General features: G+C 38.3%; 1 protein-coding gene and 1 pseudogene across 3 annotated transcripts in view; one reads left to right on the top strand and one right to left on the bottom strand.

Moving 5' to 3' along the window:
- SENP5 (SUMO specific peptidase 5) overlaps nucleotides 1-17,611 on the top strand; it is a 76,616-nt gene that overhangs the window by 37,200 nt on the left and 21,805 nt on the right. For all 3 annotated transcript variants that reach the window (XM_045851069.1, XM_045851071.1, XM_045851070.1), the window contains exon 6: nucleotides 3,195-3,272. In XM_045851069.1, coding sequence (XP_045707025.1) covers nucleotides 3,195-3,272 — 78 coding nt within the window. The remainder of the gene's footprint in view (nucleotides 1-3,194; nucleotides 3,273-17,611) is intronic.
- On the bottom strand, nucleotides 14,989-16,554 carry LOC123826924 (annotated as a pseudogene).

A 17,611-nucleotide genomic window follows, 5' to 3' on the forward strand; every position in this document is an offset into this window, starting at 1 on the left:
ACAACAAAAAACCTTTATGTAATTATTTGATATTCCTTAGATTTTTTTTTCTTGTATTGATTCTAGAGAGAGGAGAAGGGAGAGAGAAAGAGAGTGAGAGAAACATCAGTGTGAGAGAGACATCAGTTGATTGCCTCTTGCATGTACCTTGACCCAGGACTGAACTTGGCAACCCAGGTGTGTGCTCTGACTGGGAATTGAACCCACAACCTTTCATTTTGCAGGCGTCATCCAATCAACAGAGCCACACTGGCTGGGGCTGATATTCCTGAGATTTTTTAAAAAGAGTTACACTCTTGACTGGTGTGGCTCAAATGGTTGAGTGTTGTGCTACAGAGCAAAAGGTTGCAGGTTACATTCCTGTTCAGGTCACATGCCTAGGTTATGGGCCCTGTCCATGGTTGGGGCGTGTACGAGAGGCAAAACCCATCAATGTTTCTCTCACATATTGATGTGTCTCTCCCTCTCTTCCTCCCTTTCTCTCTCTCTAAAAAAACCAAATCTTTAAAAAAAAAGATAAAAAGGGTTACATTTCGTCTTGATCATGTGCTGGGATGGGGCTTACATTTTGTGAAATCACTTCTGCATAAGGAAGTTATGATGCCAGTGTTACCTTCCTTATTTGTTTCAAATTGAGTATGTTAGCCCTGACTGGTGTGGCTCAGTGGGTTGGGCATTGTCCAGCAAACCAAAGGGTCACTAGTTTGATTCCTGCTCTGGGCATATGCCTGGGTTGCAGGCCAAGTCCCCATTTGGGGGCATGGGAGAGGCCACCAGTTGATGTTTTTCTCTTTCTCCCTTCCATTCTCTCTAAAAAAGTAAATACATAAATAGAGTGTGTTTGTTGATATCTTAAGGAAATTTTTTTTGGTAGAAGATGCATAAAAGGGAATGTTTGTTTAAGCTTTTTAATTAATTGATTGAATAATTTTTTAGCGTGGCAGGGAGGGGTAAAGAGAGGGAGAAAAACATTCATGTGTGAGAGAAACATCAGTGCATTGCCTCTTGTACATGCCCCGACTGGGGACTGACCAGCAAATCAGGCATGTGCCCTGAACAGGATTGATCCAGTGACCCTTTGCTTTGCCTGTGATGATGCCCAACCAACTGGGCCACACCAGTTAAGACTGCTTTAAGCTTTTGAATTTAACGTAGTCTTGTTCTCTTTAAAAAGTGGTAAAGTACCTGCGCCAGTGTGGCTTGTTTGGATCATCATCTCATAACTGAAAGGTGGCAGGTTCGATTCCCAGTCAGGGCACATACCTAGGTTGTTGATTCAATCCTTGGTCTGGGCATGGTCATATGCGACTCCAGCCTGGACACGTGTAATCTCTGATCTCCAGTCCAGGCATGTAAGGGAGGTAACCAATTGATGCTATTCTCTCGCTTAGATGTTTCTCTCTACTTCTCTGCTTTCCTAACCCTCTAAAAGCAATGAAAGAAAAAATGTCCTTCAGGGTGAGGGTTAAAAAAAATGGTAGTGTTTTATTTTAACTTTATCTTGAATTAATCTTTTATTTTTAAAATATTTTATTTATTTTTAGAGAGAGGAGAAGGGAGGGGGAAGAGAGAAAGAGGAACATTAATGTGTGGTTGCTTCTTGCGCAGCCCCTACTGGGGACCTGGTCTGTAGCCCAGGCTTGTGCTCTGATTGGGAATTGAACCAGCGACCCTTTGGTTCACAGGCCAGTGCTCAATCCACTGAGCCACACCAGCCAAGGCTCTTGGATTAATTTTTGCTATGCTACTCAGTTCAAATACAAACTGAATCCCTTAAGTTGTAAAATTCCCTTAAGAACTTAGGGAATATATTAAAACTATTTTTAAATTTAATATGTTTTCTTTTTGAGTATACAGATTGTTTAGTGAACAGCCTCTAATTTCAACAAGCAAAACCTTTCAAAGTACTTTATAAACTTTTACAAGTCTAATGGTTTAATCAGGTGATGTAATGAATTTCAGATTCCAACACTATTTATGAATATAGACAAAATGTTACAACTTCCTACTTAAAATTACAAATATGGTCCTGGCTGGTATGGCTCAATGGCTTGAGCACTGGCCTGCAAACCAGTGGGTCGCTGGTTTGATTCCTAGTCAGGGCACATGCCTGGATTACGGACCAGGTCCCCATTTGGGAGTGTGTGAAAGGCAACCAGTCGATATATTTTTCACCCCTCCATGTTTTGCTTCCTCTTCTTCTACCTCCCTTCCCATCTCTTTAAAAATAAATAAATAAAAAATTTTTAAAAAATTACAAACATGTTATGCATTTTAAATTGGAATCATGAGACTAGTCTGTCATATTGCATTCATGATTCTGATGCATACAAAGTTCAAGTATCTCTGCTCTAGAGATAGCTACTATAAGCTCTGTTTTATCTATATCATAAGCTTCATGGTTCTCAAAATAAATATGCCTAAGAATCCCTGGAAGATTTATAAAACCAGATTGCTGAGCCCCAACCTCACAGTTTGTGCTTCAATAGGTCTGGGGTAGGACCTCAGAAATTGCATTTTGGCAAGTTCCCAGGTAATGCTGATAATGCATGCGGTCTGGTGACCACATCCTGAGAACCTCAGCAGTAAGAGAACAATTTTTTCATCACAAGTAAGTCAAAGTTACTGGGTAAACACTTAGACTACAATACTTTACTATCTCAGGTGAGCTGATACTAATTTATAAGCCAGAAATTTGAAGCCAAGGATGCAGGACATGATGTTCCAAATGACCAGAGTAATTCTTTCAATGCTAGAAGTGATTAAGCAAAGGCCTTTTTACAGTTGTTATGACAATAAGTGTCTTCAAATTCACTTTCTTCATATGAGGTTAGTTTTTCTAATCTATATCCCTTTAGTTCAAAGTAATCATATCATAGCTTCTTTTACCTTGATCACCTAATTTAGAGAAATTTGTCAGCTTGCTTCTCTGCTTGATTGGATTCAGATAATCTACTTACTGCCCATTCCAGCTCTAACTATAGATAACAGCTGTATGGTCATTCTAATGGAAATTTGGAACAGAATCTTCTGTGAACCATGTAATATATTTTCTGTATTTTTGGTTATTATTTTAAAGAAGAAACATTATTTTGTCTATAGTATATTCAAGGATTTTTAAATTTCCATTTTTTTAGTTAAACCTGGGCACAGACTAATATAATTTTGGTGCTTATATTTGCTGTCTCTTCTAGGTTCACTTCTTCAACAGCTTTTTTCATAGACAGCTGGTAACCAAAGGATATAATGGAGTAAAAAGGTGGACTAAAAAGGTATTCTCTTTACTACTCTTTATTCTAAATTTAAAATGCAAGTGATAAGTCACTTTGAGTGGAAGGATAAGAACTTTATTACTAACATGATATTAATTAGAAACAGACTGTTTAATGTGACAGTTTTTTATTGGTTCTTTTAAATCTTGTTCAAAAGACAAGACACTAGTAACATTAGTCTATCTACTTGATTGGAGCATGATATAACAACCACTGGGCAGAAAGTTAATGGTTTGCATTACTGTTACCTTATTGTGCAACTTGGACAAGACATTTAATTTGGGCTTTAGATTGCTTATTTATCAAAATAATAAATTAGAGTAATCCCTAAAATTCCTTTCAGTCTTTGTTTTTTTAAAAGTTTATTTTATTTTTAAAAGATTTTATTTATTTATTTTTAGAGAGAGGGGAAGGGAGGGAAAAAGAGAGGCAGGGAAACATCAGTGTGTGGTTGCCTCTCACATGGCCCCCACTGGAGACCTGGCCTGCCACCCAGGCATGTGCCCTGACTGGGAATCGAACTGGCTACCCTTTGGTTCACAGCCCATGCTCAATCCACTGAGCTACACCAGCCAGGGAAGAATATATATATATATGTGTGTGTGTGTGTGTGTGTGTGTGTGTGTGTGTGTGTGTGTGTGTGTGTGTGTATGCATGCATGTATGTATGTATTTTATTGATTATGCTATATAGTTGTTCCATTTTTTTTCTCCCCTTTATTCCTTTCTGTCCTGCACCTCACCTCCCCCCTTCATTCTGCACCAGCCTTAGTTCATGTCCATGGGTCATACATACAAGTTCTTTGGCTTCTCCATTCTCTATACTATTCTTTTCTTTTTTAAAGATTTTATTTATTCATTTTTAGAGAGAAGGGAAGTGAGGGAGAAAGAAAGGGAGAGAAACATCAATGTGTGGTTGCCTCTTGTGCACCCCTGCCCTCCACTGGGGACCTGGCCCACAACTCAGGCAGGTGCCCCAATTGGGAGTTGAACGGGCGACCCTTTGCTTCACAGTCCGGTGCTCAATCCACTGAGCTATACCAACCAGGGTTCCTGTACTGTTGTTAACCTCCCCCTGTCTATTTTGTACCAACCATTTATGCTTCTTATTCCCTGTACCTTTTCCCTCTTCCTCCTCCCCCTCCCCACTGACAACCCTCTATGTGATCTCCATTTCTGGGATTCTGTTCCTTTTCTAGTTGTTTGCTTAGTTTGTTTTCAGGTTTATTTGTTGATAGTTGTAAGTTTGTTGTCATTTTACTGTTCATATTTTTTATCATCTTTTTAGATAAGTCCCTTTAACATTTTATGTAATAAGGGCTTGGTGATGATGAACTTTAACTTGACCTAGTCGGGGAAGCACTTCATCTGCTCTTCCATTCTAAACTATAGCTTTGCTGGATAGAGTAATCTTGGATGTAGGTCCTTGCCTTTCATGACTTTGAATACTCCTTTCCAGTCCTCTCTTGTCTGCAAGGTTTCTTTTGAGAAATCAGCCAATAGTCATGGGAATTCCTTTGTAGGTAACTCTTCCCTTTTCTCTTGTTGCTTTTAAGATTCTCTCCTTATCCTTAACCTTGGGTAACTTAATTATGATGTGCCTTGGTGTGTTCCTCCTTGGGTGCAACTTCTTTGGGACTCTTTGAACTTCCTGGGCTTGTATGCCTATCTCTTCACCAGATTGGGAAAGCTTTCCTTCATTATTTCTTCAAATAAGTTTTCAGTTTTTTGCTCTCCCTCTTCTCCTTCTGGCACCCCCATGATTCGGATGTTGGAACGTTTAAAGTTGTCCCAGAGGTTCCTAAGCCTTTCCTCATTTTTTTGAATTCTTGTTTCTTCATCCTGCTCTGGTTGAATGTTTATTTCTTCCTTCTGGTCCAAACCGTTGATTTGAGTCTTGGTTTTCTTCCCTTTACTGCTGGTCCCCTGTATATTTCTCTTTATTGTACATTGCATAGTCTTCACTTCTTCCTCTATTTTTCATTCATACTCAACCATTTCTGTGGGCATCCTAATTACCAGTGTTTTGAACTGTGCATCTGGTAGGTTGGCTCTCTCTTCATTGCTTAGTTCCATTTTTGGAGCTTTGATCTGTTCTTTCATTTGGGCCATATTTCTTTGTCTCCACATGCCTCTTACACTGTAAAGGGTGGAGCCATAGGTATTTGCCACTGCATGGCAACCCCCATTGCTGTATTGTGGTGCTGTATGTGAGGGAGGGGTCAGAGAGGGAACAAGGCTGCTTGCTTGGTGCCTGGCAAGCTTCCAGTCACTTCCCCTGCTTCCCACAAGCAAATTAGGCCCTTCTGGTTATGATTCCCAGGTGTATGGACTTGTGTATGTTCTAGGACCCTGTGGGTCTCTCCAGTGAACTCTGCTGTGTGCCTGGGAATTTCTCCTGCTGTAGCATTTCCCACAGATTTTTACAGCCAGAGATTTCTGAGGCTTTATTTTCCTATGCTGGAACCTTGGGTTGCATGGTCTGTCTCCCTCCACAGTTACTCCTTCCATTTTACCTGCACACAAATGTTGGCCTGCCAGGTCTTCCAGCCACCGCTTTGCAGAGAATCCTCTCCACCCCGACTGCCTGTCTCTGCCACTCCCACCAGTCTGGATAACTGTTTCTTCTTTAACTCCTTGGTTGTCAGACTTCCATAGAGTTCACCTTTCTGGCAGTTCTGGTTGTGTTTTGTTTTTAAATTAGTTCTTGTCCTTCTTTTGGTTGTGCAAGCACGCAAAGTATATTTAACTACACCTCCATCTCAGCCAGAAGTCTTATCTTAATTTACAGTATTTTGCTGTGTATAATGAACACTTTTTTGCCCAAATTTTTGTGGGGAAAAATAAGGACACACATTGTACATGGGTAGTACCTGAAATACCTTGTATCTGTTCTTGTGTTTTGTAATTATTTGTTACATGAATTTTTTACCATAATATGTTAAAAAATAAATGCTGAAATTCCTGTATAATATTTTTAAAAAGTATCTAAATAATTCAAATTGAATTAAGCAATTAAAACAAAATATTTTTCCTAAAAGTTGGGGCCAAAATTGTGGGTGCGGGGTATACACGGCAGTGTGTTACTCAGAGCAAAATATGGTATCTGTATTCATTGACTATCCCAGAAACATTAAAAAAGACCATTTATATTCTGTTTTTGATATATTGAGAAAATTACCAACAATTTCAAATTCTATAGTCATAGGCCTAGAGATATTATAACTTTGTACTTTTTATACTGGATGGATTAGAGCAGGGGTGTCAAACTCATTTTCACCGGGGGCCACATCAGCCTCCCAGTTGCCTTCAAAGCGTGGAATGTAAATTTTAGGACTGGGTAAATGTAACTACTCGTTAACAGTTAAGCCAGTTAAGCGAGAGCTCGGCGCTGCTGCTGGGTAGAAACAAGGTGCCGGGCCAGAAACAACAAGGTGGAGGGCCGGATTTGTCCCACAGGCCTTGTGTTTGCCACCTGTGGGTGAGAGAAGTTAAGACTGAGTCTTGTCTTAAGTAGTCGTGGATGGAGATAAATTTAAAACAAAAAAATTTTATTTATATATTTTCAGCAAGAGGGAAAGGGAAAGACAAAGGAAGAGAAACATCAGTGTGCAACAGAAACATCCGTTGGTTGCCTCTCGCATACCCCCAACTGGGGACCTGGCTCGCAGCCCAGGCATGTGTCCGGTCTGGGAATTGAACCAGTGACCTTTCAATTTGCAGACCAGTGCTCAAATCTACTGAGCCACACCAGCTAGGGCTGGAGATAACATTTTGCAAAGTACAAAAACACCTGATTGAATATTGCTATGTGAGGCATCTTAGTAGTGCCAAGATAAATGAAATGTGGTTGAAGAGTATAAATCTGGGGAAATAGATATAATGAACTCAGGAATCAGACCTGAGTTCAGATCCTAGTTCAGCCTCTTAACTAGTTGTAAGACCTTGGGCAAATTATTTAATTTTTATAAGCCACTGTTTCCACATCTGTAAAAATCAATAGTATTTACCTTGTGAGGATAAATGAGATAACACATGTAAACTAGTAGGTACATGGTAAATACGCAGTAAGTGATAATCATTATATATGATGGTAGAAGCATGGGAGAAAGCTAGTGTAGCTGAAGTGCAGAGAGCAAAGAAGAGACTGGTATGAAGTGGACCTGATCCAGAGATGTAGGGCCTTAGGGTCTGTGTTTTGATTTTATCTTAATTGTATAGGAATCTGTTGAAAGGTTTTAGATGATACCATGCCATTTAAAGTCTAGCAGCACTGAAGAAGATGGATGAATGTGGGAACAAAGTTGATGTGGGTAGAATAGGAGGCCATGACATATTGATGGTATTTGGGATTAGAATGGTAGCAAGAGAGATGGGAGATATACCCAAATATGAGTGTGATCTAGGAAGTAAAATTAACAGGATTTGGTGATGGGTTGGTTATGGAGATGAAGGAGAAGGAAGTGTGAAAAGTGACTTCCACATATGTGGCTTGTACTGCTGGCTGGACGATGGTGTTTATATTAGAAAAGAGGGTAGCCCTGGCCGGCGTGGCTTAGCTGGTTGGAGCATTATCCCATAAACTGAAAGGTCCTGGGTTCAATGCCCAGTCAGGGCACATGCGACACAGGATGGCTATGAATGTGGCCCAACACAAAATCATACATTTACTTAAAACATTATTTAGTTTTATTACTTTGATATGTACATTTTGTATATTAGTGATCATGAAGTTGGGATCTGCTTGGCCATTTTAAAAGATTACCAAAAGGGCCACTGCATAATAGGAGTATTATGTGAGGACTTTTTTGATTATCTGTGGTGATGGATATCATCAAAATTATGCACAGACCTTTTTTTTTTTTTGCTCACCAGTCTTCATTAGTGTTTGCATATGTAATGTGTGGCCCAAGACAACTCTTCTTTTTCCGGTATGGCCCAGGGGTGCCATAAGGTTGGACAACCCTGTCCTAGATCTTTATTCCCCTCAAAAGAAAATATACATTTATTCCTCTAAGGAAAATTTGTAAAACTTGATTGTGTACATGGCTACAGAGAAAATTATTACTTATATTATTTCTTGATCACAATTCAACCTAATTGAAATAAATAATTAAAGGGGATTAAAAATCTTAATTTGAAGATTTTACATATAAACACATTACTGGATATAACCATTACTTGGATCTGAAACAAAATTTTGTACAAACTATCTACAAAGATATAGAAAGGGAATACATCTACCAACCACTATGGAGAGCTGTTTTGAAGAAAAAGCTTATAGCCATAAAGGTCTTTATTATTAAGGAAAAACATGAAAAATAGAAGAATTAAGTACTCAGTAAATTAGATTACATTAAGATAAATTATAGAATAAGAATTTAGAAGCAACAAAATGAAACAGTGAAAGTGCTAAGAGAATTCGTAAGAGAAATTTTTAAAAATTGTATTTTATAGATTATGCTATTATAGTTGTCCTGATTTTTCCCTCTTTGCTCCTGTCCACCCAGCACCCCCCACTCCCTCAGGCATCCACACACCATCGTCAAAGTCCATAGGTCATATGTGTAAGTTCTTTGGCTGCTATATTCCATATGCTGTACTTTACATCCCCGTGACTATTCTGTAACCACCTATTTGTACTTCTTAATCCCCTCACCTCTTTACCCACTCTCTCACAACCCCCTCCCATCTGGCAACCATTAAAAAACGCTGTCCATATCCATGATCCTATCTCTGTTCTTCTTGTTTTCTTAGTTTGTATTTTAGATTCAGTTATTGATACATACGTACTTATTGCCATTTTATTGTTTGTAGTTTTTATCTTTTTCTTAAATAAGTCCCTTTGACATTTTTTATAATAATTATTTAGTGATGATGAACTTCCTTAGTTTTTTGTTAACTTCACCTTATCTGGGAAGCTCTTTATCTTCCCTTCAATTCTAATGACAGCTTTGCTAGATAGAGTAATCTTGGCTGTAGGTCCATGCTTTTCATGACTTTGAATATTTCTTTTGAGAAGTTGGTTGACAGTCTTATAGGAACTCCCCTGTAGGGAACTAACAGCTTTTCTCTTGCTGCTTTTAAGATTCTCTCTTTATCTTTAACCTTTAGCATTTTAATTATGATGTGTCTTGGAGTGGGCCTCTTTGCATCCATCTTGTTTGGGACTCTCTGAGCTTCCTGGACTTGCATGTCTGTTTCCTTCACCAAATTAGGGAAGTTTTCTTTCATTGTTGTTTAATTAGATTTCTAGTTTCTTGCTCTTTCTCTTCTCCTTCTGGCAACCCGATGATATGAATGTTGATGCACTTGAAGTTGTCTCAGAGGCTCCTTACACTATCCATGGAGTTTTCTTGGAATTTTTTCCTTTCTTGTTGTTTTGATTGGTTGATTTTTGCTTCCTTATGTTCCAAATCATTGATTTGATTCTTGGCCTCATCTATTCTAGTATTGTTTCCCTTTAAATTGTTCTTTATTTCACTTAGTGTATCCTTCATTTCTAACTGGGTCTTTTTTATGCTGTTGAGGTTCTCACTAAGTTCCTTGAGCATCCTTATAACCAGTATTTTGAACTCTGCATGTGATGGATTGCTTATCTTCATTTCGTTTAGTTCTTTTTCTGGAGTTTTGATCTGTTATTTCATTTGGGCCATGTTTCTCTGTCTCATTTTGGCAGCCTCCCTGAGTTGTTATGTATTAGGTAGAGCTGCTATGACTCCCCATCTTGGTAGCGTGGCCTAATGTAGTAGGTTTCTTGTAGGGTCCAGTGGCTCAGCCTCTCCTATCACCCAAGCTGAGTACTTGAGATGTGTCTATCTTGTAGGCTGAGTACATCCTCCTCTTGTAGTTGAGCCTTGATTGCTATTGGGAGGTCAATGGGAGGGATTTACCCAGGCCAGTCAGTTGTAAGTACTTTCTGTGACCACTGACCACCAACTTGTGCTCTGTGGAGGATCAGCTGTGCAGAGGCAGTGTGGTGGAGCTCAGATGTGGTCTGTAGCTGTTCACTAGGTATATAGGCTCTGTGGTTTCCTGGGTGGTGCAGACAAGTCAGCCACCACCAATATTCCTCTCAGGCTTCCCAGCATTAGTTACAAAGCAACCTGGAGGTTGCTGCTACTTGTGCTGGGCTTTGAGGTCCCCAGGCGAAGCCAAGCTGTGATCCAAGGCTGGCTGTTGCTAGTGCCAGGTTTGGAATCACTTAGCAAGAGGTACAGGGGCTAGGGACTCACTGAGGCTGGCTGTTGCTTATTTGAGAGGATGTAGGATGTTGTGAAGCATGAGTGAAGACCAGCCATTCAAATGGAAAAGCAACTTGGCTGGGCCCTTTAGTTGGGTGGTATAGAGTCTCTGGGGATCTCCAGAGCAGAGCAAACAATGTGAGCCAGGTTGATGGAGTCTCTGATATGGTACCTACCTGCTGACTCTGTGGCTCTGTCTGGGGATCTTTCAGAAAAGGATCAGTGGCCTCTGTGCATCTTTCTGTCTGGAATAATGTTGTCCCTCAGCTCTTGTCCTGATGCCAGACACTTCAGTTCCTACCTGTATGCCACTGGGCCCTTTCTGGCTTCTACCCTGGTGCCAGAGCTCAGAGGGAGTGAGTCTGAGTAAGTCTGAGAGCACCCTTTAAGAGGAACTGCTTGGGTAGGAATCCAGTAGTTTCTTCCACCAACTCAATCTCCACTGGTTTTTGTAGCCAGAAGTTATGATGACTTATCTTCCTGGCATGGAACCCTGGGCTGGAGAGCCTGATGTCAGACTGGGACCCCTCATTCCCGAGATATCCTTCTGGGATTTTTATCTACCACATGTAGGTGTACGACCAGCCCATTCCATGTCTCCTACCAGCCTGGATGGATGTGGTTTCTTTAGTTCCATAGTTGTCAGACTTGCGTTCAACTTGATATCTGATGGTTCTGAGTGATTTTTTTTCTATAGTTTAGTTGCAGTTTTGATATGGTTGTACAAGGAGGTGAACCATGTATATCTACACGTCCATATTGACCAGAAGTCTGCTAGGTGTCTCTGTAAAAGAACTTTAAAAAGAAAATGCCAGGGTAGTGAAGTATATTCTTTGTACAACTTAAAACTCAGATGCTATAAAAAAATTAATTCAATTATGTAAAAAGAAAAATAATTTTGCATGTGTAAATAGAAGCAATGTAAAAACAAAAATAGTAAACTGGGAAATAATTAGCAATATCACAGAAGTAATTTTCTTTAAAGGGCTTCTTCTATGAATCAGTAAGAGAAAGACCCCACCAGCTCCTTAGAGAAATGGGTGAATGATGTAACTGAAAGCCCTAGCCCATGTGCCTTGGCTGGTTGGAGCATGGTCCCGTATGTTTCCATTTATGTTGGAAACAAATGGTTGAGGGTTCTATCCCAGACTGGGATGGGTATGGGAGGCAGCCAATTGATGTTTCTCTCTCACATCCAAGCTTTTTTCTCTCTCCCTTCCTCTCTAAAAGCAATGAAAAAAAACATCTTCAGGTGAAGATTAAAAAAATTAAAAGATTTAGAGTAAAGAAAGGCTTATTGGTTTGTTCTGGATATAAGTCTTCTGTGACATCTATGTTTTGTGGTTGTTTTCTCTCAGTCTATTGCTTTTCTATTTTATTTTTAAAGATTTTATTTATTTACTTTTAGAGAGAAGGGGAGGGGAAAGGAAGAAGGAGAGGGAGAGAAACATTGATTTGTGAGAGAAACATCAATCAGGTGCCTCTCTCATGCCCCCACACTGGGAATCGGTGACCCTTCGGTTTCCAGGCTGGTGCTCCATCCACTGAGCCACACCAGCTAGGGCTGGAGATTTTAAATTTTGATGAAACCTGCCCTGGCTGGTGTGGCTCAGTGGATGGAGCGCCAGCCTGGAAACCAAAGCGTCACCAGTTGGATTCCCAGTCAGGGCACATGCCTGGGTTGTGGGCCAGGTCCCCGGTAGGGGGCACATGAGAGGTAAACACACATTGGTGTTTCTTTCTCTCTTCTCCCTCCCTTCCCCACTCTCTAAAAATAAGTAAATAAAATCTTTTAAAAATATAAATTTTGATGAAACCTAATTTACCATTCTTTTTCTTACATAGTTCTTGCTTTGTATATCCAGTCTAAAAATTTTCCCTGAGATGTTTTCTTTTAATGTTAAAGTTTTAGGTTTTACATTTATATCTCTGGTGTATCTCAGTTTTTGTGTAAGACATGAGGTTGGGATCACGGTTCTGGGGGTTTTTTGTTTTGTTTTGTTTTTTTCTTGATGTGAATATCCCAATGTCATTTGCTGAAAAGACTTCTCTTTCCCTGTTTAATTGCTGTGGCAACTTTGTAGAAAATCAGTTTGACTATATATGTGTGGTGTATTTCTGGCCTTTATATTCTCTTATATTAATCTCCATTCTTATGCTTATACCATACTATCTTAATCACTATATGTGAGTAATATGTTTTTTTTTAAAGGTTTTATTTATTTTATTTATAGACAGGGGAAGGAAGGGAGAAAGAGAGGGAGAGAAACATCAAATAGTTGCCTTTCATGTGCTCCCAACTGGGGACCTGGCCCACAATTCAGGCATGTGCTCTGACTAGGATTCAAACTGGAGACCTTTCAGTTTGCAAGCCATTGAGCCATACCAACCAGGGCTAATAATGTGTTTTGAATTCAGTATAAGTTGGCTAGCTTAATCCATCTTTTGCCAGATTGTTTTGGAGATTCAAGGTCCCTTTGCATTTTCATACAAATTTTAGAATCAGTTTGTTAATCTCTTCTTTAAAAAAAAAACCAAAAAAACAAAACCTATTAGATTTGGTTGGGATTGTATTTGATCTGTATGTCCTTTGGGGAGAATGGATATCTTAACAATATTACATCTTCCAATCCATGAACATGGCATATTTTCCATTTGTTTGGGTCTTTAATTTTTCTCAGCAGTGTTTTATAATTCTTATTGTGCAGATCTTATACATATTTTTAAAATGTATCCCTAAGCATTTCATGTTTCTGAAACTGCTATAAACAGAAACTTCAAAATTTTATTTTTTAATTGCTTGCTGTTAGTTTGTAGAAATACAGTTGATTTCTGTATGTTGACCTTGTATCCTGTGACCTTGCCAAACTCACTCCTTGGTTCTATGAGGTTTTTGTATGTTGTATGAGATTTTCATAGGCAGTCATGTTTGTAATTAGTGACTTTTCTTTCTACATTTCCAAACTGTATGTCATTTTTTTCTTGCCTTATTGCTAGGACTTCTAGTATAATGTTGAATAGAAGTAACACGAGAGGACATCTTTGCCTTGTTCTCAATCTTAGGAATAAAGTATTAAGTCATTCACTAATAGTTATGATGTCAGCTGTGAGTTTTTTGGTGGGTGCCCTTTATAAGAATAAAAATGTTTCATCTTATTCTTAGTTTGCTGAGATTTTTAAAATCATAAATGGATGTTGAGTTTTATCAAATGGTTTTCCTGCATCTGAGGAGACAATTTATAGTTTCTCATCTTTATTCCTTTAATGGGCCTCAAACTGAAGTTAGTAGCACCTAATCTTGAGACATTCCAGTCTTAGGGCCACTTAATAGCTCTTAAAGCTTCAGCTTGGTCGTGAAATAACTTCACTTCTATTTATAGAACATTGGTTAAATCAAATCACATAACAGGACTACATATCTCCATGTGGCAATAGGCAGTTCTGTATAATTCTTTTATAGGGAGTACGACAAATAATTCAGATTAATAATATAATATGCCCCACACATTTTAAAAAAAAATTATAGTTCGCATACAATATTCCTTTCACGTATACAACATACTGATTCAACATTTATATATCTTACAAAGTGATCACCATGTTAAGTCTATAACCATCTGTTGCTATACATTTATTATAACATTATTGATTCTATTCCCTGAGCTGTACATTATAACACCTGTGACTTATTTTGTAATCCGTAATTTGTACTTCTTAATTCCTTTCACCTTTTTTGCCCATCCCCCTACTCCTCCTCTCTGGGAACCATCAGTTTGTTCTCTATATCTGTGAGATTTGCTTTTGTTTGTTCATTTGTTTTGTTTTTAGATTTCACATGTAAGTGAAACCATACAGTATTTGTCATTTTCTATATGACTTACTTCCTTATTGTTACATACCCTCTATGTCCATCTTTGTTGTTGTAGATGGTTTCTTTCTTTTTTTTTCCTATTTATGGCTGAATAACATTCCATTGTGTGTGTGTATCACATCTTATCTATGGACTTCTAGTTGCTTCCATATCTTTGCTATTGTAAATAATGCTGCAGTGAACATAGGGGTGCATATATCTTTTTGAATTAGTGTTTTCAGTTTCTTTAGATAAATCCCCATAAGTGGAATTGCTGGGTCATATGGTAGTTCTGTTTTTAAATGTTTGAGGAATCTCCATAATGTTTTCCATAGTGGCTGTACCAATTTACAATCCCACCAGTAGTACACTAGATTTCCGTTTTCTGCACAGCCTCATCAAGACTTAATCTTTTTTCTTACTTTATTAGAATATTGAAAGTATTTCACACATATATTTTTGTCTTCCCACCATTTCAATTTGTCTGACCTTCACTACTACTGTGTCCTATTGTAACATTTCATGTATACTTACAGTCAAGCAGAGGGTGGAGTTTCACTTCGAAAACTGAACAGACATTTTTGGACAACACATTCTTGGCAACGGAACCTGGACATCATTTATCAGACATAGTAGGAAAAGTTCTTGCTCTGCATTATAAAAGGAATAGCCAGATACCAATTGTTACAGATGTGAAATAAGATCGAAAATTTGAACAAACTGTTTAAACTATCTTAAGGAAACTGTCTTAAGGAAACTTGCACCACTGCCAGAGATCTTGAATAGCCTTCTAGTTGGTCATCTAGAAGCAATCTTTCACATAATTGATACATTTGGCTTCCACTTTGGGAAGAGAACTACCTTTTTCTTTTCTTTTTTAAATTACATTTTATTGATTATGCTATTATAGTTGTCCTGACTTTTCCCCCTTAGCCTCCGCTCCACTCAGCGTCACCCGCTCCCTCAGGCAATCCCTCCACCATTGTTCCTGTCCATGGGTCATGTGTGTAAGTTCTTTGGCTACTCCATTTCCTATACTGTACTTTACATCCCCATGGCTATTCTGTAACTACCCATTTGTGCTTAATCCCTTCACCTCTTCACCCAGTCCCCACCTCCCATCTGGCAACAATGAAACCGCTCTCCACATCCATGATTCTGTCTGTTGTTCATATTTTTTGTTTGTTTTTTTAGATTCAATTGTTGATAGGTTTGTAATTATTGCCATTTTGTTCATAGTTTTGATCTTTTTCTTAAATAAGTCCCTTTGACATTTTGTATAATAATGGTTTGGTGATGATGAACTCCTTTAGTTTTTTCTTGTCTAGGAAGCTCTTTATCTGGCCTTTGATTCTAAATGATGCCTTTGCTGGTTAGAGCAATCCAGTTCTCTCCTTTTCATAACTTTGAATATTTTTGCAGGTTTGGGACTCTGTGATTCCTGGACTTGCATGTCTGTTTTTCTTCACCAGAGAACCACTTTTTTTCTATACTTGTTTCATGTTTGTTCTACTGTCTTCTACAGGACTGGGTCCTTTTGGTATTTTCTTTCCTGTTTCTTGAAGGATTCTTTACTTTTTTATCTTGGTGTTAATAGTTTTGAGTCTTTTCCATTCTGGTTTGATTTTTTGCTGGAAAATCTTATACAGATTTCTTTATCGGAAGTTTTTCTTCAGCTTCCTCCTTATCAAAACCATCATCATTATCTTCATTATCATGATCCTCATCTGCAGAAAGCTTTACTTTTTTCTGTGGAAACTTGCTACCACTTCTAGGGCAGAATGCTTTCTAGATATACTTAGGGGTTTCACATCCTCTTCCCCTTCATCTTCTGACTCTGCATTGTCCTCCACAGTCCTAAGTGCTGTGTGCCAAGATGCACAGGCCCTAAACTACACTTGAACCATAAGACAACAGGTGGTATTATTCCAGAGCCACTAAGGGAAACCATTGGCTGTACAGGCATTGTCAAAGTTGCTGCTTGTGTTACTTTAATTGGATTGCCTTCACAGTTCATCGCTTCTGCTTGAACAATGTAAAATTCATCCTTTGCACCAGCCCCTAAAATGACCGTTCCTAAGATAATTGTTGCTCATTTTCATCATTATCCACCTTAAAGTGATAATCTTTGTCAGTCTTTAATTCAAAACCAAAAAGATAGTCTTGGGCCTCAGGGGGCTCCTGTCCATGCCTGTCAAATCTTCCGTCAGGTGGTGGCAAGCAATTAAGTGGGAGAGAAGGCAGATGGACATAAACGACTACTGTTCACAGAACAGCTGCACAGGATGCAATCACACCAGAGAAAAGCAACTCTTATTCTTAGCTGTCTTCTTGATAATAGTCCTTCTAACAGGTGTGAGGTGATATCTCATAGTTTTGATTTGCATTTCCCTGATGATTAGTGATGTTGAACATCTTTTCATTTGTGATGATTAGTGATGTTGGCCATCTGTATGTTGTCTTTGGAGAAATGTCTGTTCAGATCCTCTGCCCATTTTTTAATTGGATTGTTTGTGTTTTTGATATTAAGTTGTATGAATTTTTATATATTATAATATTATATTATATTATATTATATATAATATATTATATTTTAGATATTAATCTCTTATTACACATATCATTTGAAAATATTTTCTCCCAATCATGGTTGCCTTTTAGTTTTGTTGATGATTTCCTTGGCTGTGCCAAACCTTTTTAGTTTTATGTGGTCCCATTTGTTTACTTTCGTTGTTGTGTTTTCCTGAGGAGACATATCCAAAAAATATTGCTAAGACTGATGTCAGAGAGTTTACTGCTTATGCCTTTTTCTAGGAATTTCACAGTTTCAGTTCTTACATATACATCTTTAATCCATTTTGAGTTTATTTTTGTATATACTATAAGAACGTGGTGTATTTTCAATTTTTGCATATATCTGTTCAGTTTTCCAACATCATTTATTGAAGACACTGTTTTTTCCCCATTGTATATTCTTTCCTTCTTTGTCATAGATTAATTTACCATATAGGTGTTTTATTTCTGGGCTCTCTCTTCTGTTCCATTGACCTATGTGTCTGTTTTTGTGCCAGTATATACTGTTTTGTTTTGTTTTTTTAATTGTAACTTTGTAGTATTGTTTGAAATCCGGGAGCATGATATCTCCAAATTTTTATTTCTCAAGATTGCATTGCCTATTCAGGGTCTTCTTGATATAAATTTTAAGATTATTTGTTCTAGTTCTGTAAAAAATACCATTGGTATTTT

The sequence above is a fragment of the Phyllostomus hastatus genome, unplaced genomic scaffold (genome assembly GCF_019186645.2).
Source record: "Phyllostomus hastatus isolate PE091 unplaced genomic scaffold, TTU_PhHast_1.1 phas_contig_86, whole genome shotgun sequence".
Classification (NCBI taxonomy): domain Eukaryota; kingdom Metazoa; phylum Chordata; class Mammalia; order Chiroptera; family Phyllostomidae; genus Phyllostomus; species Phyllostomus hastatus.